The sequence below is a fragment of the Chiloscyllium plagiosum genome, chromosome 9, assembly GCF_004010195.1.
Source record: "Chiloscyllium plagiosum isolate BGI_BamShark_2017 chromosome 9, ASM401019v2, whole genome shotgun sequence".
NCBI classification, from domain to species: domain Eukaryota; kingdom Metazoa; phylum Chordata; class Chondrichthyes; order Orectolobiformes; family Hemiscylliidae; genus Chiloscyllium; species Chiloscyllium plagiosum.
The window spans coordinates 71,861,616-71,887,881 of NC_057718.1; the positions used below are offsets into that span (position 1 = coordinate 71,861,616).

The window sequence follows — 26,266 nt, forward strand, 5'->3', positions numbered from 1 at the left end:
TGGATCTGCTCAGGCGTGGAGGGCCAAAGGGCCTGTTCCTGGGCTGTAAGTTTTCTTTGTTCTTATACAACTGTAACATGACCTGCCAACTCTTGTACTCAATACCCCATCCTGTATGCCTTCTTGACCACTGTATTGACCTGCATTGCCAGCTTCAGGGTACAATGGACCTGAACACCCACATCTCTCTGTATATCAGTTTTCCCCAGGACTTTTCCATTTACTGTATAGTTCGCTCTTGAACTGGATCTTACCTCGCATTTCACCGGACTGAACTCTATCTGCCATTTCTCCACCCAACTCTCCAATCTGTCTATATTATGCTGTATTATTTGACAGTGCCCTTCACTATCTGCTATTCCACCAATCTTAGTGTCATCTGCAAACTTTCTGAACATACATGCTTTTGACTTCGTAACAATAGTATATGCCATTAACACAGAGAGGAATCTAGGCATACGGATCCAAAGTTGTCTGAAAATGGCAATACAAGTTGGTAAAGTGGCCAAGAAGGCATATGGCATTCTTGCCTTCATCAGTCAGGGCACAGAGTATAAAAATTGGCAAATTATGCTGCAGCTGTATAGAACTTTCGATAGGCCACATTTGGAATAATGTGTACAGTTTCGGTTGCCACACTAACAAAACGATGTGGAGGTTTTGCAGAGGGTACAGAAATTATTTATCAGAATATTGCCTGGTTTGGAGGATATCAGCAATGAGGAGAGATTGGAAAGGTTCGGCTTGTTTTCACCTGAACATCCAAGGTGCATACTTCAGGGAGGCTCACTGTGCTGCATCCTCACTGGTTCTTCCAAGATGGCAGAAGAATAGGAGTCCTAACCAGGAGCTCATCTGCTCCAATCACTTTTACCTCCTTTTCTTTCTTTTTTTTCTTTATTCTCATTCTTTAGCTTTTTATTCCCCTAGTCACCTTCTGCATGTCCGGAGCAGCACCAAAGCGTCACTCTGCAGTGAGGTGGCTCTCATGGCCAGGGAGCATGACAGTGGCTGGTGCCTGGCACGGACCCAGATGGCAGCCAGCAGCAAAGGATGACAGTGGCAGCCAGTCACAATGAAGCATCAGCCAGCGGCAATGGCAGCCAGCAATGAGGTGGCAGCAAAAGACGGCGGCTGCAGCAGTCAGTCATGAAGGATGGTGGCAGTTACGGTCAGTGGGGTACTGGTGGTCAGAGCAAAGTCTGGCATGCCTAATGGAGGTCAGCAGAGGCAGTTGGCGGCAAAGAGGGCTGGCCAGGATGGGCGCGTCTTAGCCCACCACGAGGGAAAGTGAGCACTCTTGGGAAAAGTCCAGCTTGGAGCATGGCAGACACACAGCTTAAGAAACGAATGTAATATTTGACATTTTAACTTTTTTTATACCAAGATGACTGCAATGCTGGACTTTTTAAACTTATTTCTTTATTTTTCTACTCCTGTAACTAAGATTTTGTACTTAGGTACATTACACCTAAGGTGGCGCACTGTGTGGCGACAATGTACACTATTCACTGTACGCGCACTTGACTACACATGACAATAAAATCTAAATCTTACATCGAATGCTGAGGGGTGATCTGAAAGAAGTTTATTGTGAGAGGCATGGATAAAATGGATAGTCCTTTTCCCCAAAATGTCAATTACTGGGGGACAAAGATTTAATATAAAAAAAGTTTAAAGGAGATGTGAGGCAAGTTTTAAGTGCCTGGTTTGCTCTGCTGGAAGAAGTGGTAGAAGCAACATTTAGGAGGCAACTCAATCAAATAGGCAGAGAATACAGGGATATAGACAGTAGAGGCAAAAGGTCTTTTAGTTTAGAAAGATGTGTTATGTGTTGGTGCAGGCTTGGTTAACCGAAGGACCTTTTGCTGTGCTGTATTGTTGGTTGTTTTTCATACGTCACTTTCAAACACAATGTAAAATTGTACTGTGGTCACTCATCCTTAAACATTATTTTTCATCAAGATTAGCCATTTTTCACTCCATACTACATTTAAGATTGCATGTCTTCTAGTTGGTTCCTCAAGACACTGCTCTGGAAAGCCACCCCCAACACACTCTTGAAATTCACACTCCACAGCTTAAGGGTCAATTGATTTACTCAACCTATATTGGAAAAAGTGAGAACTGCAGATGCTGGAGTTCAGAGTCGAGAGTGTGGTGCTGGAAAAGCACAGCAGGTCAGGCAGCATCCGAGGAGCAGAAGAAACGTATCAGGCAAGAGCCCTTCATCAGGAATGAGGCTTACCCAGTCTATATGCAGATTGAAGTCACCCATAATAATTGTATTGCCTATACTAGATGCTTCTCTTACTCCTGATTAATGCTACACCACGACTAATATTTGATGGCCTATAAATATCTCTAACCAATGCCTGCTGCCCCTTGATGTTTCTGAGTTCCACTCAGATTCCACATATTATTTGCTCGATTGGAAATCCTCCCTTACTGTTGTAACTGGCCCAATTCTTTAAGATCAGATTAGATTACTTTTTTTTTTAGATTAGATTACTTACAGTGTGGAAACAGGCCCTTCGGCCCAACAAGTCCACACCGCCCCGCCGAAGCGCAACCCACCCATACCCCTACATTTACCCCTTACCTAACACTACGGGCAATTTAGCATGGCCAATTCACCTGACCTGCACATCTTTTGTGACTGTGGGAGGAAACCGGAGCACCCGGAGGAAACCCACGCAGACACGGGGAGAACGTGCAAACTCCACACAGTCAGTCGCCTGAGTCGGGAATTGAACCCGGGTCTCTGGCGCTGTGAGGCAGCAGTGCTAACCACTGTGCCACCATGCCGCCCATCAGTACAACTCTTCGTCATTTTCCTTATTGTTGATCCTGCCTAAACATCGAATAACTTTGAAAGTTCACTTTCCAGTCCTGGTCAGCATGCAGCCAAGTTTCTCTCATATAGATCACTCCCATGCATCTTTAATTGTGACTTTAGATCATCTACCTTGTTGGTCTTAACATTGTCTTTTTGACATTATTCCATTTTTGAAATATATTTGATGCTCAGCTTTGTTTCTCCCATCATCTAGCTTCCCTAGATCTTTTAGACTTCTTGTTACCAACTTTATTTCCTTCAAATCTGGGTTATCTCTCAAGTTCCTGTCTTTCTGAAAAGCTAGTTAAAACTGACGCCTGGAAGCCTAACTTGAGGAGGGTCAACCCTCATTTGTCAAGACATTTATCAAGTTTGCAGATGATATCAAGTTGAATGGGAGGGTGAACTGTGACAAGGTTGCAGAAATCCTCCAGCACGATCTTGACAGGTTGGGTGAGTGGGCAAATCAATGGTAGATGCAGTATAATTTGGATAAATGTGAGATTATTCACAGTGGAAGCAAAAATGCTTCGATGGTGAAGGTGTGTACTGTACTTTTAAGAGAGAGTGAATGCTGTTTTGCACTGAGAGCTTACAAGCACTTGTCATTTGACTAGCTAGCAGTCTCAGCGTGTACTGGAAAATTGAAAATATGTAACATTTGGCTGTGAAATAGATACCTGAGTGGGTTGCTCTTTTGACAATAATTCGAGTTTAACCAATCAGTTTAAATTATGCCCCAGGATACGTAAACCCAATCAAATTTGAATTTAGTTTTTGCCAACATCGAATCATTTGATATTTGGAGTGTAAACAAAGCGGACATTTTGAAAGTTAGACAGAGATTAACTACCATTGCGAAAGACAGATTTACAGATTTCTACTACAAACCCACCAGATCCTACAGCTACCTGGACTACACCTCCTCCCACCCCCCCCCCCCCATAAAAACGCTATCCCTTACTCCCAATTCCTCTGCCTCCACCACGTCTGCTGCCAGGTGGATCAATTCCACTCCAGAACATCCTAGATGGCCTCCTTCTTCAAGGACCACAATTTCCCCTTCCACACGGTCAACAATCCCCTCCAGTGCATCTCCTCCACTTCCAGCACTTCTGCCCTTGAACCTCACCTCTCCAACCACAACGAGGACAGAACCTCCCTCGTCCTTACTTTCCTCCCCACCAACCTCCGGATGCATTGCATTATCCTCCACCATTTCTGCCACTGACAAACAGACCCCAACCATCAGAGATATATTTCCCTCCCACACCCACCTGCCTTCTATAGAGACCATTCCCTCCGTGACTTCCTTGTTAAGTCCACACTCCCTACCAACACACCCTCCACTCCCAGCACCTTCCCTTGCCAATGCAAGAGGTGTAAAACTTGTGCCCACACCTCCCCCTCACCTCCATCCAACACCCCAAAGGATCCTTCCACATCCAACAGAGATTTTCCTGTACCTTCACACACATCATCTACAATGTCTGTTGCTCTCGATGTGGTCTCCTCTACATTGAGGAGACAGGATGCCAACCTGCAGAACGTTTCAGAGAACATCTCTGGGGCACACGCACCACGGCTGAAGTCTCCAACTCCCCATGCCACCACATGCAAGTCCTGGGCCTCCTCCACGGCCAAATTCTAGTCTCCCGATGTCTGGAGGAAGTATGCCTCATGTTCCGCCTTGGGACCCTCTAACCACATGGGATCAATATCAATTTCACCAGATTCCTCATCTCTCCTCACTCCACCTTATCCCACATCCAACCCTCCAACTCGGCATCGCACTCTTGAACTGCCCTACCTGTCCATCTTCCTTTTCATCTATCCGCCCCACCCTCTGCTCCAACCTATCACCTTCACATCTACCCCTTACCTAACACTACTGGCAATTTAGCATGGCCAATTCACCTGACCTGCACATCTTTGAACTGTGGTAGGAAACCGGAGCACCCGGAGGAAACCCACGCAGACACGGGGAGAATGTGCAAACTCCACACAGTCAGTCGCCTGATGAAGAGCTTATGCTTGAAATATCGACTCTCCTGTTCCTCGGATGTTGACTGACCGGTTGTGCTTTTCTACTACCACACTTTTTGGCTGTGTTCATAGGAATTTAGTTCTCATGAGTTCCTCAGCCCTGAATGTCCCAGAGAGACGCAAACAGTGAGGGTTAATACTAGAGGATGGCTAGGTAATAAGCATCGTGTGTGCTTGTGCCTGAGACAATGCATGAGTCTCAGGTCAAACCTGTAAAACCCAAATCACCAGCCTTAGAAAAGCAGCCCCTTTTCTCACACATTGGTCTATTTCCCCCTGTTCATTCTGTGGCCAGTCACTACTATTTTCTTCTCCATTTCAAACTTTCCATTTACTTCATGATGGAAGGTGACAGCTAGTGGTCTTCTGCCACAGGCTTTCGCCTTAGCCAAACACGCTTGAGTCCCCACACAGGTTTCAGAATTCCCCAGTCTTCATTCAAGCCGTCTAAACCTACCCTCATTCAACAAACGCCATCCCCATAGTTTCAGTGGGCAGACATCGTGTAACGACTGTGATACATCTCTCCAAAGACCCAACCGAACAACAACGGTTGAGGTCTCCCCTCACCCCTGACAGGTGACTATAGATGTCCACAACCTTCCAGTCTTCTCCTTAGATTGGCTCCTATGGGAGAAAAAGGACATAACATGACTGGCTCCCTGAAGAACAGAGGCACAGGCATCTTATGCAATGCCACCCCATCTGGACTGACCATGGTTGAAGCCCTAGAATGGAATGGAAGGATACTTTTGAGTAACTGTGCCAAGCTCACCTAACTGAAAGGTGCCTCCAAGGAGGTCACTGAGGAACACTCTGCTAAGACATTGAGACAATGCTCACTGTTTCCTTCAGATTCAGTGTGTTTGGCTCGAAAACTGCTGGGACACAATATAACTGTGACAGTGATAGGCTGTACAACAGCCTTTATCTGAGTAATGTTGAATCATAAGTCTGGTTATGTGACTGTGCCAATTACCTCTGCAAGGTACGCATGTTGTAGGTAGCTGGTAAATGCCACTAAGAGAGCAAACAAGTAGCCTCGGTAGCCTATTAGGAACTAAGGGGCAATCTGTGTGTGAAGCCACAAAATATTAAAAGAGTGCAAAATGAATACTTCCCTTCGGTCTTCATTCTGGAAAAGGAGAACGTCATTGCCTCTGTACAGTAACAGAGGCAATGGGGAGCCAGGCACTGTTGGCTCGTGGCATACCCTGCTATGCAAGTTCATATTTCCATTGCAAACTGCCAAAGTGCGGGTTTATGGAATGTCAGATGCTATTATTTATGGAGAAAGGGTTAAGTGGTTTGTGGCTGTGATTGTCTTCTGGGCTGAAGTTTGGTTGTGGGCAACACTGAAGTCATCCATCAGACATCTACTCTGGTTTCCAAGTTGAGTTTCCCAATGGCTAGTTTGTTGGGTGATTTTAGTAACATCAAAATTGGAATGCTAATGAGGAAGGTTGAGCCATCAACAAGGAACTTAATTAGCAAGTTGCTATTTTCAAGATCCAGCAAGACAATCTCAACTCCAGTATCATTGGACTTCCAGTCTAATTCTGCCACACATCTTGACATGGAAATGCAAAATGGGGGTATGAGAAAGGACTTGCGAACAGCATTAGGGAGAATCCGGAGATATTTTATTAGTACAGTAACAGGAAGAGGCTAACCAGGGAAAGTGTACAGCCTATTAGGAACTAAGGGGCAATCTGTGTGTGAAGCCACAAAATATTAAAAGAGTGCAAAATGAATACTTCCCTTCGATCTTCATTCTGGAAAAGGAGAACGTACATATGGAATTCAGGAAAAATGAAAGGGAGGAACTTGCACAGTTTGACATAGGAAATTGGAAGTTATTAGAGGGTCCAATGGGCTTAAACACAGACAAATTCCCTGGCTGGGTAAATTACATCCCAGGCTGCTGTGGGAAGCGAGGCAATAAATTTCAAGAGCTTTGACACTAATTTCTAATTCCTGTCTGGCCAATGAAAGTGCCAGAAGGCTGGAGGTTGGCTTAACATGGTTCCACTCTTCAGGAAGGGTGACAGAGATGAACCAAAAAATTACAGACCAGTAAGTCTCACATCAGTGGGAGAGATTAAGAAGGTTTGTGCATGTGAAATGAGGGATACTCGGCAAGACGGATCATAAAAAGGTTCAGAATAGGTAGACACAAAGGTAGAAGGCTGTTCGAGTGACTGGAGACTAGTATCCAAGAATCAATACTGGGACCGTATTGTTTGTTATATACATCAATTATATAGATAAAAACATGGGAAATATATTAAGCATGTTTGCAGAAGACACCAAGATTGGTGGGGTGAACAAGACATTTGTAGGTTACAGGAACATACGGATGGGTTGGTCATATGGGCAGACCAGTGGCAGATAGTATGTAACCCTGATAAATGCACTTTGGAAGACGAAACAAGATGAGAAAGTATTTAAAGAACACTGGTACATCAGAGGATCAGAGGGATCTTGGGGTAATTATTCACAGATCCCTGAATTCAGCAGAGCATGTGAATTAACAAGCCATATAGGACACTTGCTTTCATCAGTTGTAGCATTGATTACAAGAGCAAGGAGGTAATGTTGGAGTTGTACAGAGTGTTTCATAGGTCACAGTTGGAGTACAGTGCACTCATTACCAGAAGGATGCGATAGTATAGAGTAGGTTCACCAAGTTGTTGCCTGGGATGGAGCAACTGAGCTATAAGAAGAAACTAGATAGGTTTGCAATATTTCCTTTAGAGCAGAGAATTCTGCAGGAAGACTTGATTGAGGTCTATATGATTATGAGAGGTATAGACAGGGTGAGTAGGAAACATCTGTTTCCCCTTGACTGAAGGGTCAATTATGACGGAGCACAGTTTTTGGGAGAGAGGCAGGAGATTCAGAGGGAATTTGACAGAAAACATTTTCACTCAGAAGGTGGGGTGGGAATCTGAATGCACTACCTGGGAAGGTAGTGGAGGCTGTAAAACTTATAACTTTTAAAACATATTTGGATGAGCACTTGAAATATCCTAACATTCAAGGACATGGGACAAGTGCAGAAAATTGGGATTTGAGTGCCTTTAGTGATAGTTATTGTCAGTGCAGACTTGATGGACTGATGGGACTTTTCTTTGCTGTTTGACTGCTCACTACTCACATTTCCCTCAGACCCTTATAAGAATCCACCCAGTTAGACAGCACATTGCAAAGAGATATTAAAAGCAGACTTTAAGAGCTTCTAAGGGCTCAGTGGTTAGCACTGCTGCCTCACAAGCACCAGAAACCTGAGTTCGATTCCCACCAGTGTGGAATTTGCACATTCTCCCCCTGTCTGTATGAGTTTCCTCCAAGTGCTCCGGTTTGCTCCCGCATTCCAAAGATGTGCAGGTCAGGTGAACTGGCCATGCTAAATTGCCCATAGTGTTAAGTGCTTTATGTTGGGGAGAAATGTAGAGAAATGAGTCTGGGTGGGTTGGTGTAGATTTGTCTGGCCGAAGGGCCTATTTCCATACTGTAGGGAATCTAATCAAGTAGAGAATCCAATCTAATCTACAAGTATATGAACAGAAAAAGATTAGTAAAAACAAATGTTGGTCTGAAACAGGAGATACGATAATGGAGAACAAGGAAGTGGAAGAGCAATGAAACGTCGGTCTGCCTTCTTAGAAAAAAAGCAAATTACTTCCGTGAAATGTTAAGCAAGCAAGGATTGTGGGTGTAATAACAAAAAATTAGTTCTGAAGAAATTAGTGGGATTGAAAACTGAAAAACCACTGGTGTTTGATATTACACAGCCCAGGGTATGAAATGAGTAGTAATGGATGCATTGTCTGTCATCTTTTGAAAAATCTATAGATTCTGAAGCAGTCATAGCTAGGAGAAAGGTGGCATATGTAATACCCCTATTTTGAAAAGGGATGGCGAGAGAAAATAGGGAATTCCAGACCAGTTAGTCTAACATCAGTACTGGTTAAAATGGTACAGTCTATTATAAGGGATGTCATATCAAAACACTTTGAAAATATCAACAGGATTAGACAAAATCAATTTGGAAAAGTGAAACGAAATTTGATCAGGATGAGGGTGTCTTTTGAGGATGGATTTTCAGAAAGTGTTTGGTGAAGTCCCACATAAAAGGTTATTGTGTAAAATTAAAGAACATAGTATTATAGGTAATATACTGGCATGGATTGAGAATTGGTTAGCAATACAGGTAACAGAATCATAATGAAATGATCTTTTTTTGAAGTAGAAGGCAGTTACTAGTGAGAAATTGCAGTTCTTGGACCCCAGTTATTCACTATATACCAGTGATTTGGATGAGGGAATTAAATGTAATATTTCCCATCTTTATGATGATTCAAAACTAAAAGGAATTGCAAGTGGTGAGATGTAGTAACTAGGCTTAAAGGTCACTCAGATAAGTTGAGTCGTTGGGTAAATACATGTCAAATGTATTTAACTTGGTTAAGTGTGAAGTTATCCATTTTGGTCAAAAAAAAGAATGGCACAGTAAATAATATATGGTCTTAGATTGGGAAATGTTTATATTCAAAGGGAGCTGTGTATACTTGTACACCAGTCACTGAAAGCAAGCATTCAGGTGTAGAAAACATTTAGGAAGGCAACTAGCATGTTGGTCCTTGAATGCAGCAACAAGGATGACTTGCAGAAGCTGTACAGGGTTTTGGTGAGAATACACCTGGAGCATTGCGTGCAGTTTTGGTCTCCACCTCAAATATATTTTTGCCATAACAGGAGTTTAGCAGAGGTTCAGCAGGTGAATTCCTGGAATGACAGACTTGACATATGAGAAGAGACTGGGTCAACTTTACTGACTGAAATTTAAAAGAATGAAAGCAGATCATTAGGATAAAAGATCTATTCTTGCTCCTATTTTCTATGAATTTATCTTGTGTTTGTCCACTTCTGTTGATGAACTGGCATCCAAGCTAACCTGCCAATCACATTCTTTGTTATAACGATTTCCCAGGCAAAGTTTCCCAATTCATTAGTTTTACACAGAATATTCCAAAACCCCGGATGAGGAAGGATGAACTGTTTTCCTTCTTTATTCATCCATCCCTTGGATTGGTAGACCAAATTAACTTATGCTTTAAAGGTTCAACAGATTGCCTTGAATTAACAAAACAAATGAGTTTATTCATTATTACAAGCAACAAGAAATACGAACACGTCACACATACAGATTAGAAATATGACATTAATTGAAAAAGATAAAAGGACAAAGTTGTTTAAGTTATTCTCTGAATTATTAGTGGGCAGCACGGTGGCATAGTGGTTAGCACTGCTGCCTCACAGCGCCAGGCGACTGTCTGTGTGGAGTTTGCACGTTCTCCCCGTGTCTGCGTGGGTTTCCTCCGGGTGCTCCGGTTTCCTCCCACAGTCCAAAGATGTGCAGGTCAGGTGAATTGGCCATGCTAAATTGCCCATAGTATTAGGTAAGGGGTAAATGTAGGGGTATGCGTGGGTTGCGCTTCAGCGGGTCGGTGTGGACTTGTTGGGCCGAAGGGCCTGTTTCCACACTGTAATGTAATGTAATCTAATCTATTGAACAGCAAACAATTTAACATTGCAGTCATTTCAGTGGTGGCTACCAGTAATAATTATATTTGTAGTTATACCGTCAATTTCACGAACCTTAGTTTTGTGGTTTGATTTAGATTCTGTGGTTCTGATTTCTTTTCACCATGATCAAATCCCAATCGTAACAGTCAATACCGCTTGCCATTACATTTCATCCCAGCTTCACCTTTTCTGTTCTGAGAAGAGCTTCCAGCATGTTCCTCTCTCCCATGGGGATGTGAAATGGCTCCATTTCCTATTACTCTACCCATCACTATCCATTCCAATTGTTTGGGGATGAAAAGAAGAGGGTTCCTTCGAACAAGGGTTTGTGTATCAACTCAACTATCACTCATTGTGGGTGTCTACCTTGATCCAATTACTCTCTGTTCATTGAGATGTATTCTTATTAGGACGGGGATGGAGTTTTTAAACTCAAGAAGAATTATTTCACAAGCTTTTCTTAAGTGGCTCCAATCTTACGTGCTTGGTCAAAAGCAGAATGCTTAAGCCTCTCAAATTCCAAGTACATCTTTCGAATTATATTTAGAATCCCTACAATGTGAAACAGGCCTTTTGGCCCAACACGTCCACAGTGACCCTCCGAACAGTAACCCACCCAGACCCATTCCTCTACCCTACATTTACCCTTGACTAATGCACCTAACCTACACGTCCCTGAACACTTTGGGCAAGTTAGCGTGGCCAATTCACTTAACTTGCACATCTTTGGATTGTGCGAGGAAACTAGAGCACCCAGAGGAAACCCACGCAAACACAGGGAGAATATGCAAACTCCACACAGACAATCGCCCAAGGCTGGAATCGAACCCAGGTGCCTGGCACTGTGAGGCACCAGTGCTAATCACTGAGTTATCATGCCGCCTTGATCAGGCCATTTCCTGAGAGTACATAAATTTTGGCAAAACCCTTTCAGCACTAACTGGTCTTCATTTAAGACAGTTTCTTTTACCGGCTTGTGGCACTTTTCTCAGGAAAGAGGGAGCAGACTTTGTTAGTTTTCCCCAAGAACTTACTTTGCAATAAGGACTGGCCACTTTAGGCAAAACACTCAAAAGAGATAAACAAGCTTTTAACTCTGCCTCCTCAAAGCTCAGAATCAAATGAGCAAACCAAGTTGTCTCTGCCCTCAAGTAATATCCTAATGGGGACACTGTAGGGCTCCCATTCCAAAATTTAAGCTTTTTTCAAATTTCCTCTCCTGTTACTTTTTTCTGAAATTTTCTCCCTTCCCACTTCGTGCTTTCTTTTACTCATACCTTTCCTTCTTCTTGAAATTTTAATTTAGACTGTTCCAATTACAATCTTTCTAACACTACTCAATCCAGTTCATCATCCTCAGTTTCCAACCGCAAACTATTGGCCACTCTTATTAAAATTCTGCGTTTCCTGGCTTTCGTGCAAATTTCTAATCCTAACAGCTCTGCGAAATCTTTTAACTGTTTGAGCAGCAGAGTATTTATATTCTCAAAAGTAACTCCTTTAGTTCTGCTAGGAACATGTTGATATCAAATGAAGACATTTCTATTCTGTATCAAAGTACACTCTGGAAAACCTTTTGTAGTTTCTTCTTTTAGAAAACTGGTTTTAAAGTAAGAACTTACCCACCTTAGTTCCTTTGTTTCATCTGTGGGTTCAAATCATGGCAAGAGTCTCCAATTTGTTAAACTGAGGTCCCAACAAGGATCCCTAATTTGTTACAATTCCAGACAGAATACCACAAAATATAAAGTTCTCAAGTGAGAAGGGATGAACTGGCTCCCTTTCTTTATTCACCCTTTCCCTTGATTGATTTGATAGGAATTTACAGCATAGGAAGTGTGACTATTCAGGTCAACAAAAATCTGGCTACACTAATCTTATTTTTTAGCTCCTGGAGACTAGAAAATACAAGTGAATGTCTAAATACTGCTTAAATACAGTATTATAAGAGTCACTGAGTCAATCATTCTTTTAGGCAGTCAATTCCAGAGTGCCACAATTCTCTGGCTGAAACAATATCTCCTCAGCTCCTCTCTTAGCCTCCTGCCTTTCACCTTAAATTTACAATTCAGCTTATGGTCCACTGAACTAATGGAAAATCTATCCATTCTAGTTACACCTCCTATAATCACATTTTCCCTATAATGTGCTTTTAAAAAAACTGTACACAGTACTCCAGTTGTGGCCGAAACAAAATTTATTTAAAAAAAGCTCCAGCATAAGCTCCCTGTTATTGTATCCTATGTCTCAGCTAATAAAGCAAGTATGTCTCATGCCTTCTTAACCACCTTAACTAGCTATCTTGCTACCTTCAGGGATATTTGGATATGCACAACAGAGTTGCAATGATCTTCAGTTCTTTCCAGGATCCTACCATTCATAGTATAATACCTTGTTAGCCTTTCTCTTTTCTTGGTTGAATTCTATTTGCCACTGCTCTGCCCACCTGACCACTCATACATTTTATGGTTATCCTCCTCTTCACTATTTAGTACCTTAGCAACTTTTTAGTCAGCAAATTTCTTGATCATAATCCCTACATTTACATTTAGATTATTAACGTACACCACAAAATAGCAGTAGTCCCAGTACCAAGCCCTGTGAAACTCCTCTGGAAACAGAATTCCACTCACAGACACATCCCTCTACCATGACTCTCTGCTTTCAGCCTCTCAGCCAATATTGGATACAATATGTCACTTCGCCCTTGAAACAAAACTTTTACTTTCTTGACCAATTAGGTCAACAGGCATGAGGACTCAGCTGAAAATGTGTTGCTGGAAAAGCGCAGCAGGTCAGGCAGCGTCCAGTGAACAGGAGAAATGTCGATTCTCCTGTTCCCTGGACGCTGCCTAACCTGCTGCGCTTTTCCAGCAACACATTTTCAGCTCTGATCTCCAGCATCTGCAGACCTCACTTTCTCCTCAAAGAGGCATGAGGAATCTGACCAAAAGCCATGTAAACCGCATCAACACTTGTGGTTACCTCCTCAAAAAACTGGATCAAATTTGTCAAACATGATCTTCCTTTGACAAATTCAAGATGATTATCCCTGATTAATTTGTGTTTTCCAAGTGCAGCTGTACTTTATCCCTCAGAATTTTCTTTGAACTTCCCCACCTCCGAGGTTAGACTGACTGGTGTATAATTTCCTGGTCGCTACAAGATTAATTTAGAAATGAATCCTTCCCTAATAGATACCTTTCTCAGAGACTTGAATGAACTTGTATTTTAGAATAGATAAAATTGGAGCTGGACAAACATAGCAGATCAGACAGCATCAGAGAACCAAGAAAGACAATGTTTTGGGTCAGGTCCCTTCATCAGAACTAGATTAGAAGTAGCCAAATTAACGAGGCATGGGTTTATTGATTATTAAATACAGGAAGAATTAACGTGTCTCTCTCACTCACACACACACACACACAGTTGAGCCATTCTTCGTTTTGCTGCAGAATTGATCAGAATCTGCATTTCTGATTCTTTTCAACAATTACATAATTCCAGCATTCATGGCGAAAGACAATGTTTTTCTGTCCTGTTTCCATTTGCTTGGATTGCAACATTCAGAGCAAGAGAGTGTCTTAACTTGCAACACAGGAATGACTAGGGAACCGTTCATCGACTGTAATCTTTATTGCATACCAATGTTCAAGTGAAGGCTGGTATACACGAGAGGATTCAGTTCCATTAGCACATTTCAGTTAAGCTGAAAATGATGTTTGAACTCCTATCCTTCTGAGTTCTTCAAAGGGAAAAAGACAAAATGTACCTGCAGTTTGAGACATCACCCTTAGAGGGTGACTATCTATTGAGCTGGAGGTTGTTAATATCTTGTTATCTTTGCAGTCACAAACAATCATAGTTCCAGTCTGTTTTGACTTGATTTTTGCCCCATTTGAAGGGCTTTTGTTTGATGTTCCTTTCATATCCGTAAGGATGACATTTTATGGGCCTCTCTCTCTCTAGATAACCACTTAATTTACACCAGCAGGCATTTCTGGCTGATCCAGTCCTCTTTTAAAAATACATTTTGGCATTACAGTTTAAAAACATGCACATCTCTTTGGGATTCTGACCCACAGTCATGAAATCTTAACTCATTAAGATCACCTGTTTCCACCTACCTCAGCTTAGGCTACTGAACCATTATCCTTCATGAGACTATGCTTTCCAAAGTAGAACCTCATCCAAATTTTTGATGCTCTTGCTTAATTCAAATTCAATTCCATTCACCCATTCCCTTATGCCTTGAATTTAGGTTTCTCATCTGTCCCCTTGGAACCCTTTATGGCACTATCACTCCCTGAATCTTTTTGATCTCCTCCAATCCTGCAAACCTCCAATCTTTCAATTGCTTTTTTAGTTCTTTAATTACCAGCAACATTGCTAGCAAGATGGCATAACTAAGAGAAAGAACTTGTAGATAAAAATGTTCCACTTTTTGTGTCCTTTTTCATTTTAACAGAACTCAAATCATCAGACCTGTGAGTCCTGAGTAGTTTGCTTACCTGGGCAATTTGGGGGATTTGCTAGCTCGAGATATCTTTGGAGATTTCTTGCCAATCCAGTCATCACTTAGTTCTACATCACTGGAGTCAGAACAATTACAACTATCAATCATTGTTGACATCAAATTGGTCCCATAGATTTCATCTGGTAAAGACATACAAGAAAAGAAAATTACAACTTGTTCAAAAACATAACCTAAATGATTCAAAACTATTATAAAAAGGTCTGCAACAAAAGTCATGTTGATAATTTGTGTTAGTTTAAAATAGCACTCTGCCATCTAACAATTAATTGATTTAAAACAGGGAAGGCAAATGCCATGACAAGAAAACAAGATTGAATGAAAAGAGTAGAAACCTAGAAATATCTTAGTATGTGCTTTAAGCTCATTCAATAACCAGCTTTAACTGTTACAAGGGAAATAAAAACATTACATACACTATTTTAAAACAAAGAAAACTAGAAGAAATTCTTAATGTTCTAATATCAAAAGTTACTTCTAGATTATAGCTGCACCAATGTTGTGTACATGTAAAAATTAATTTCTCTTCAACATTTATCTGTGAGGACAAAAGTGTTTCTCAAGCAATAAACAAAATGGAAAATCAAACAGAAAAGAATACTACGCCATTAAATTGGTAAGGATTCTCTTCACCTCAAAGGAAAATACAGTTTTTGCCATAGTGCCAATTCATGCTCAAACAGAACAGCTAAAAAGCTATGCAAACTTAGACCAGCAATTGGGAATATTAATTTTAGAACAATGAAACACTTGTGACTTTAAAAAGTCAATAAATACATTAACGCACTGTCTTAAATTAAATACTGCCTATAAGTTTATAAGTGGCAATATCAAATAAGCATATTTTATGTTTTCCTAATACTGATATGCACATAGTAATGAAAAGAAAATCAAATTTTATGGGCAGGGGTTGCTGAAGGCTGTGGGAACTTTGAGGCTCCAGTATCCAAGTGCAATATACAGAAGACACCTGGACAACAATTCACTCGCTGCAATATTCAATCCCTGGTAATCATCCACACCATCACCTACAGATGTCAAAGATGAGGCAAAAATTCATCAATTATGTTATAGCGAATTTGTGTTAATGAAATGTGTTATAGTAGAACAACCTGTACGTCTGACAGCTTTTCACCAGAGGCCTACAAAGGACAAGGACACAACAAAAAAAGATGAGTTGAGCCCCTTTACAAGCGCTAGACAGGTTTGCTGGTGTGAGCCAGTGTGGCCGTCAACCTTGGGGGCAGACTTGTTGGCCTTGTCAAGCTTTACCCCAAACACCATATATGCACTTGGGCAAAGAAATGCCTTAGTTATGAAAGAGACAAGTTAAAGTAGAAGTCTGTACCAAGTAGAGCTTGGAGTAAGAAGTCTATCCTGCCAGATACATGCCTCATATATACATGCTGGATTCTTGAATACACATATTTCCCATTTTTGACTAACAATATTGTGCCCATGAATGTTTTTCTAGAGGGTTGGACATGCTAACGAATAAAAAACAGGAAGGTTTGAGAATATCAACCCATCTGAAAAGCAGAGAACTTAACAGCAAAAGCTTTAATCACTTTTTGGTTTTACCTCCAACTCATTTAAATACCCCCACAGTGTTAAACATTCTAGGTAAGCATGAACATTTCCATCCAATTGTGTTTTACATGATATTTCCTCAACAAAACTAATACAATAAGTAGAGCATTTTGTTCTTAAGGGAGCAGTCACAAATAGAATCAGGGAGAAATTAGGATTCCCAGGAACCAAAGAGGTAATTATACTGAAACAGAATGGCAGAATTACTTTGAGGTCTGGCATTACAAGAAAATGAAATCAAAGCGACTTTGGACATTACCTGGCTTATTTAAAACTCATTTATGTGTTCATATCATAGAATCCCTACAGTGTGGAAACAGGCCATTTGGCCCAAATTGATTTCAAGCTTTTGAAAGTACAAGCTTTTGAATGTGCAGAAAAAGTAGAATTTACTGGATATGATAATCAACAAATCTGATGTCTATGGTTGGGAAGTTATCGAAAAAAATTGAGCGACAGGATTAATCAACACTTGGAAAGGCAGGGATTGATCAGGGATAGTCAGAACAAATTTGTTAGACAATAGACAATAGGTGCAGGAGTAGGCCATTCTGCCCTTCAAGCCAGCACCACCATTCATTATGATCATCCTCAATCAGTATCCTGTTCCTGCCTTATCCCCATAACCCTTAATTCCACTATCCTTAAGAGATCTATCCAACTCTTTCTTGAAAGTATCCAGAGACTTAGCCTCCACAGCCTTCTGGGGCAGAGCATTCCACACACCCACCACTCTCTGGGTAAAGAAGAGGGAGATCCTGCCTGGCTAATTTGATTGAGTTGCTTGAAAAGCTCACTAAATACATTAATGAGGGTAGTGCCATTGATGTGGTTTATATGGACTTTAGCAAGGTCTTTGACAAAGTCCCACATGGAAGATTGGTCCAAAAGAAAAGGGCCCATGGGATCCAAGGCAAAAAGGCAAGCTGGATCCAAAATTGGATTGGAAGTAGGAGGAAAAGGTCCATGACTGGTGGTGTTCCACAGGGATCTGTACTAGGACCTCTGCTATTCGTGATATACATAAATGACAGAGATGGAAATGTAGATGAGTGGGTTAGTGAAGTTTACAGATAATACAGAGATTGGTGGAGTTGTGGATAGTGTAGAAGATTGTCAAAGCGTATATAAATCAGTTTCAGATATAGGCACAGAAATGGCAGATGGACGGGTAACAGTGATGTGCTGCACTTCGGGAGATCAAATGTATACAGTTAATGGCAGAACTCTGAACAACTTTGATGTTGTGCAGCAGGATCTTGGGGTTCAAGTCCATAGCTTCCTAAAAGTAGAAAGTGCATGGTATGCTTGGTAAAGAAGATGGTAAAGAACACATACATGACTTTATTGGTCAGTAAGTTAAACACAAGAATCGGGATGTCAGCCTACAGCTTTATAAGACTTTGGTTAGGCCACACTTAGTGTATTGCATTCAATTTTGGTCAGTACACTACAGGGAGAATGTAGAGACCTTGGAACGGGTGTAGAAGAAGTTTACCAGGATGCTGCCTGGATTAGAGCATATCAGCTATAATTAGAGGCTAGAAAAACTCAGGCTCTTTTATCTGGAGTGAATAAGGCTGAGGGGAGACTTGATAGCGGTTTATCAAATTATAAGATACATAGATAGAGTTGACCGTCAGAAACTTTTTCCAAGAGTTGAAATGTCTAAGGTGAGGGGGGAAAGTTCACAAGAGATGTGGCAGGGGTTTGGAACATGCTAGAGACAGATACAATAGGGGCACTTAAGGCAATTTTAGATAAATACATCTAAATATGTGAGAAATGCAGGGACGTGGACCAAGCACAGGGAGAAGGGATTAGTTTTATTTGGAGTCACGTTTCGCACAACAACGTGGGCCAAAGGCCTGTTCCTGTGCTACACAGTTCTAAATTTCATGTTGTAAATGGTGATGGTGGAGGGCTTTTTTATGATTGGAAGCCTGTGACCAGCACTCACCCAAAGGGGTCAGTTACTTGGAATCCTTGCTGTTTGTTATTTATATTCATGTCTTGGATATGAATGTAGAAGATAATAATTAATAAGTTTGCAGATGACATGAAAACTGGTGATGTTGTTAATAGTGAGAAGGATGGTCTCAAGCTACAGTCTGATATTCATCAACTGGTACACTGACCAGCAATGGCAGATAGAATTTAATCCTGAACAGTGTGAGGTGATGCATTTTGTGATCACTTATAAAGGAAGGATATACAAAATGAACTGCAGTACACCAGGGAGTACTGAGGAATAAATAGACTTTGGTGTACAGAGGAACCTCGATTACCTGGCATTCGATTAACCAATCGTCAGATCATTCGAACAAGATCACAAGGTCCCGATGCGTGGCTAACTGTGTTATCTGGCATTGATTATCCAGCATTCAATTAATTGAATGAAATACTCCCCACCTTTGGGGAGTATTTCCTTAGGATAATCGAGGTTCCTCTGTATATGTCCTGAAGGTGTCAGCACAAGTGGACAGGATGATGAGGAAGGCATATGGGACATATGCCTTCCTTAGCAAGGGTGTAGAACATAGGAGGAAGGAACTCTTGTTACAACTTTATAAAATACTATTTAGGCCACAGATGGAATACGATGTGTAGTTCTGGTCATCATACTGTCAAAGGATGTTTTGCACTGGAGGGGGTACAGAGGAGATTCACCAGGATATTGCGGCTCAGTTATGAGGAGAGACTGCACAGTTTGGGTTTGTTTTCCTTTGAATAGAGGAGGCTGAGGAGGGTCTGATTAAGGCATAGAAAATTATGAGAAGCATAGATACAGTAGATCATGAAAATCTTTTTCCCTGCCCTATTTGTCGAAGATCAGAGAGCATAAACACAGAAAATTAGGAGGTATGGGATACAGATAAATTTGGCTGTCTGGATACAGAATTGGCTGGCCGAAAGAAGACAGTAAGTGGTAGTGGATTGAAAGAATTCCACCTGGAGGTTGGTGACCAAGGGTGTCTCGCAGGGATCTGTTTTTGGGCCTCGGCTCTTCGTAGTTTTTATAAATGACTTGGATGGAGAAGTGGAAGGGTGGGTTAATAAGTTTGTTTATGACGCAGAGGTCAGTGGTGTTGTAGATAGTGTCAATGGCTGTTGCAGGCTACAACATGACATTGACAGAATGCAGAGCTGGGCTGAAAAGTTGCAGACGGAGTTCAACCTAGATAAATGCGAAGTGATTCATTTTGGAAGGTCAAATTTGAAAGCTGAATACATGGTTAAAGACAGGATTCTTGGCAGTGTGGAGGAACAGCAGGATCTTGGGGTCCATATACATAGATCCCTCAAAGTTGCCATCCAAGTTGATAGGGTTGTTCAGAATGTGTATGGTGTTTTGGTTTTTATTAACATTTGTTTAAGAGCCACGAGGATTGAGTTTAAGAGCCATGAGGTTTTGTTGCACCTCTATAAAACCCTGGTTAGATCATACTTGGAATATTATGTCCAGTTCTGGTCGCCTCATTATAGGAAGAATTTAGATGCTTTAGAGAAGGTGCAGAGGAGATCTACCAGGATGCTGAATTGGAGGGCTTGTCTTCTGAACAGAGACTGAGTGAGCTCAGGTTTTACACACTGGAGAGGAGGAGGAACAAGAGGTGACTTGATAGAGTACATGGTGATGACAGGCTTAGATAGATAGCCAGAGACTTGTCCCCAGGGTAGAAATGGCTGTCATGAGGGGTCATAATTTTAGAGTGATTGGAGGAAGGTATCGGGGAGATGTCAGAAGTAGTTTCTTTACACGGAGAGTGGCGGGGGCGTTGAATGCACTGCCAGCGGAAGTAGTAGACACAGAGACATTAGGGACATTTAAGTGACTGTTAAACAAGCACATGGACAGCAGTAAATTGAGGGCTGTATAGGTTAGGTTGATCTTAGATTAAGATAAATGCTTGGCATGACATGGTGGGCCGAAGGCCCTGTGCTGTGTTATACTGTTCAATGTTCTATAAGTGGTTTAGAGGAGATGGAAAGAAACCTATTTTAATCCATTCACAGAAATATGGAAGGTGGTGGGGGCTGTGCACAGGGAGGTGATGGCCTTCTGATATTACCACTAGACTGTTAATCCAGAGACACCAGGAATATTCTGGGGACCCAGGTTCAAATCTCACCATGGCAGATGTTGGAATTTGAATTCAATAAAAAAAGTCTGAAATTAAAAGTCTAATGACAACCATGAATCAATTGTTGGGAAAAATCCATCTGGTTCGTTAATTCCCTTTAGGGAAGGAAATTGCCATCCTTACTTGGTCTGGCCTACATGTGACTCCAGACCCACAGCAGTGTGGTTGACTCTTAACTGCCCTCTGGGCAATTAGGGATGGACAATAAATACTGGCTTGGCCAGCAACGCCCTCATCCAGGAATGAATTTTTAAAAAGGCAGAGGAAGATGTTTAGCTGAAACAGCAGGCTTCCATTGTTTGTTGTGGTTCTGTTCGCCGAGCTGGAAGTTTTTGTTGCAAACATTTCGTCCCCTGGCTAGGCGACATCATCAGTCTTTGATGTTTCCTCCGGTGTTTATAGTGGTCTGTCCCTGCCGCTTCCGGTTGTCAGTTTCAGCTGTCCGTTATAGTGGTTGGTATATTGGGTCCAGGTCGATGTGTTTGTTGATGGAGTTTGTGGATGCCTAATCAGGTGATAGCCAGCCAAAATTGGCTGAGTAAACGCTCTTAAATGCATGGGAACACTATAGTACGAGTACTATAGATGGGTCAGTTTTGTCCAGTGTGTGCAGGAGGGCTTCCTGACACAGTATGTAGACAGGCCAACAAGAGGCGAAGCCACATTAGATTTGGTACTGGGTAATGAACCCGACCAGGTGTTAGACTTGGAAGTAAGTGAGCACTTTGGTGATAGCGATCACAATTCTGTTATGTTTATTTTAATGATAGAAAGGGTTAGGTGTATACCACTAGGCGAGAGCTACAGCTGGGGAAAAGGCAATTATGATGCGATTAGGCAAGATTTAGGAAGCATAGGATGGGGAAGGAAACTGCAGGGGATGGGCACATTAGAAATGTGGAGCTTATTCAAGGAAAAACTCCTGTGTGTCCTAGATAAGTATGTACCTGTCAGGCAGGGAGGAAGCTGTAGAGCACAGGAACCGTGGTTTACGAAGGAAGTGGAATCTCTGGTCAAGAGGAAGAAGGCGGCTTATGTTAGGATGAGATGTGAAGGCTCAGTTAGGGAGCTTGAGGGTTACAAGGTAGCCAGGAAAGACCTGAAGAGAGAGCTCAGAAGAGCCAGGAGGAGACATGAGATGTTGTTGGCGGATAGGATCAGGGTAAACCCTAAGGCTTTCTGCAGGTATTTAAGGAATAAAAGAATGACAAGAGTAAGATTAGGGCTGAAAATGTGTTGCTGGAAAAGCGCAGCAGGTCAGGCAGCATCCATGGAACAGGAGAATCGACGTTTCGGGCATAAGCTCTTCTTCAGGAAGATTAGGGCCAATCAAGGATAGTAGTGGGAAGTTGTGTGTGGAGACAGAGGAGATAGGGGAAGCACTTAATGAATATTTTTCGATAGTATTCACTCTAGAAAATGACAATGTTGTTGAGGAGAATACTGAGATCCAGGCTACTAGACTAGGTGTGATTGAGGTTCACAAGGAAGAGGTATTAGAAATCCTGCAGAGTGAGCCGGATGGGATTTATCCTAGGACCCTCTGGGAAGCCAGAGAGGAGATTGCCGAGCCTTTAGCATTGATCTTTAAATCGTCATTGTCTACAGGAATAGTGCCAGAAGACTGGAGGACAGCAAATGTGGTTCCCCTGTTCAAGAAGGGAAGTAGAGACAACCCAGGTAATTATAGACAAGTGAGCCTTACTTCAGTTGTTGGTAAAGTGTTGGAAAAGGTTATAAGAGATAGGATTTATAATCATCTAGAAAAGAATAATTTGATTAGGAATAGTCGGCACAGTTTTGTGAAGGGTAGGTCGTGCCTCACAAACCTTATTGAGTTCTTTGAGAAGGTGACCAAAGAGATAGATGAGACTAATCCGGTTGATGTGGTGTATATGGATTTCAGCAAGGCGTTCGATAAGGTAGGCTATTGTACAAAATGCGGAAGAATGGAATTGTGGGAGATATAGCGGTTGGATCAGTAATTGGCTTGCTGAAAGAAGACAGAGGGTGGTGGTTGATGGGAAATGTTCATCCTGGAGTCCAGTTACCAGTGGTGTACCGCAAGGATCGGTGTTGGGACCACTGCTGTTTGTCATTTTTATAAACGACCTGGATGAGGGCGTAGAAGGGTGGGTTAGCAAATTTGCAGATGACACTAAGGTCGGTGGAGTTGTGGATAGTGATGAATGATGTTGTAGGTTACACAGAGAGACATAGATAAGCTGCATAGCTGGGCTGAGAGGTGGCAAATGGAGTTTAATGCAGACAAGTATGAGGTGATTCATTTTGATCGGAGTAACCGGAATGCAAAGTACTGGGCTAATGGTAAGATTCTTGGTACTGTAGATGAGCAGAGAGATCTTGGTGTCCAGGTACACAGATCCTTGAAAGTTGCCACCCAGGTTGACAGGGTTGTTAAGAAGGCATACAGCGTTTTAGTTTTTATTAATAGAGAGATCGAGTTCTGGAACCATGAGGTTATGCTACAGCTGTACAAAACTCTGGTGCGGCCGCACTTGGAGTATTCTGTACAGTTCTAGTCACCGCATTATAAGAAGGATGTGGAAATTTTGGAAAGGGTGCATAGGAGATTTACTAGGATGTTTCCTGGTATGGAGGGAAGGTTTTACGAGGAAAGGCTGAGGGACTTGAGGCTGTTTTCGTTAGAGAGAAGAAGGTTGAGAGGTGACTTAATAGAGACATATAAGATAATCAGAGGGTTAGAAAGGTTGGACAGGTGGACCCCTTTTCCAAGTACGGTGACATGAGGATGAGGGAGCACAGCTTTAAATTGAGGGGTGATAGATATAGGACAGATGTCAGAGGTAGTTTCTTTACCCAGAGAGTAGTAAAGGTATGGAATGCTTTGCCTGCAATGGTAGTAGATCCGCCAACTTAAGTACATTTAAGTCGTCATTGGACAAGCATATGCACGTACATGGAACAGTGTAGGTTAGATGGGCTTCAGATTGGTATGACAGGTCAGCGCAACATCGAGGGCCGAAGGGCCTGTACTGTGCTGTAATGTTCTAAGTTCCTTTATTTTGTTTATTTCCTGGACTCTCCCTCCCACCCATGTAAAACAATAAATTCTTTGATGCTTGATGTGGACCTGGGTGTTGACTGATTCATTAGTCTTTCCACTCAACAGCTTGGCATAGCCAGCAGGATATGAGAAACATGGATCATTGATGGACAAAGATACTAGATTGCAGGATTACCATGCTTTTAAAGTAACCCATAACTCCAGTTTTTTCAGTGTCCCCTCATGGTCTCATATCCAAACCTGAAAAAGGTCCACAGGGTATCAAAGGTTGTAGGTGTTGCAATTACAGAACATAGTCACAGGTTACTTATCGGCACACCTTGATTGAAAGGTAGGTTAGTTGGAAGGTTAGTTAACTCCGATAACTTTAAGTCACGCAAAATCTGCTGGCACACCACACTCTTCACTTTCATCCAAGGCCCCAAACAGTTCAGGTGAGACAGAGATTCACCTACCACTCATCCAACCTAGTTTACTGCATCAGGTGCTCCCAATATGGTCGTTTCTACATCGGGGAGACCAAACGTAAACTTCGGGAACGTTTTGCCAAGCATCACAGCCGGGCCTGCAGGGGCCGACTGGACCTCCCCGTCACTGTCCATTTTAATTCCCTTTCCTACTCCCTTTCTGACATAACCATCCTTAGCCTTCTCCACTGCCACAATGAACCACACCGCAAATTGGAGGAACAACACCTCATTTTCTGCCTGGACAGCCTACAGTCCAGAGGACTCAATATTGAGTTCTCCAATTTTAAATAACTTCCTTCCCATCCCCAACTCTCTTCAATTCCTCCTTGCCACCATCCAAATTAATTCCTCTCATTGATCAACCAGGTCATACCCTCTATCTGTCTTCACCTATCCCCACTTCATCACCCTGCCCCAGCCACCCGCTTTATCTGCAGCTCCCCCTACACCCACCCCCACTCCAGAAGAAGGGTTACACCCGAAACATCAACTTCTCCACTTCCTGATGCTGCCTGGCTTGCTGTGTTCTTCCAGCCTCCTGCCAGTTTATTTTAGATTCCAGCATCTGCAGTTTTTTTTCTCTCTTTAACCTTATGTCAGGACAAAGTATGTTACAAACCATATACACCCCAGTGGATCTACTGAAAACTGAGATTCAGATTCTTGAAGGGTGTTGTCAAAGGCATCAAAAAGGCCAAAGGATCTATTATGAAAGGATAAATGAGTTAGGATAGCCGAAAGATGACAAATACAATTACAGAAAACAAACTAGCAGAAAGGGAACCTCATCACAGTCTGGCAGAGATAGATTCAGACATAATAGGGGGAATTGCAGATGAACCCTACATGACCCAAATCTGACTTTACATGCAGATGGACATTCACTAACATTTTTCGACAGGCAGGACTATTGTAGATCACTGGGGGAGACAATGGCAAAACGGGGTTTAGAGGAAGCTTTTTTAGCCCTGATAGTGCAACTTCATAGGACTGACAGAAGCTTTAAAACTAGCACCGGGAAAGAGAATTAACTTTGACATACACAGCCAAAATGCCTACACAATGACATAGAACAAGGGAATGTCACATGAAATATAAGAACATAATTCGAGTAATAGTAGAGGCAACACAATATCCTACAGAAATAGTAGTTATAAAAATAAGGCATATAGAAAAGTGGAGACAGAAGCAGAATGTAGGAGTATACAAGCAGACATAGTAACCAGAGAGGCACTGGAAACAGTGGTCCATAGGGCTATTAAAGTGACAACCATTGGTCCAGAAGAGATGAATATCGAAAAATTAAAGGCAGAGGTATGTACAAAGGAAAAACTAAGATGTCGACAGAATGGAGTGAAAAGAGAATGTTGCTGTAGTGATGGAACCCGGTTGGCCTCATTGGCTATGAGGTCACTGATTGGGGTTGTTAACCTGGGCCAATCAGGAAAGCCCTGGTGACTAAAGTATCCAGGAGATTACGTTAGGGCCGGGGTGTCCTTGGAGAAGGAGCACGCGGTGTCCACCAACACCCTGGAGTTGTTCAGGGAGAGGTGGGCGCCGCAGGGAGTGGAGTGCATCATTTCTCCCTCCAACTCTATTTTGATTTAGTCCCTACCCTCCCCCTCACTGTTTTTGATCACACAGCACTGTCCTTTGATGTGAAGGGCAGTGTTTGTCACTGGCCACCCGGGTGTTTTCCTATCTTCCTGGTGGTGGAATTTGAATAAAGATTCGTGCACTTTTGTGTCTTTCACTGTGTCTCACACCTGCGCACACACACACACTGGGTGCTAAAAAAAAAAGAAAAAAAAGAGAAAAAAAAAGTATCCAGGAGAATACGTTAGGGCCGGGGTGTCCTTGGAGAAGGAGCACGCGGTGTTGACCAACACCCTGGCATTGTTCAGGGAGTGGTGGGCGCCGCAGTGAGTGGAGTGCATCATTTCTCCCTCCAATTCTATTTTGATTTAGTCCCTACCCTCCCCTTCACTGTTTTGATCACAC

General features: G+C 42.2%; 1 protein-coding gene across 1 annotated transcript in view; it reads right to left on the reverse strand.

Moving 5' to 3' along the window:
• The window catches only part of LOC122553256 (tubby-related protein 4-like), a 353,919-nt gene that overhangs the window by 108,564 nt on the left and 219,089 nt on the right, over positions 1 to 26,266 (reverse strand). The window contains exon 9 of the mRNA XM_043696840.1: positions 14,989 to 15,133. Coding sequence (XP_043552775.1) covers positions 14,989 to 15,133 — 145 coding nt within the window. The remainder of the gene's footprint in view (positions 1 to 14,988; positions 15,134 to 26,266) is intronic.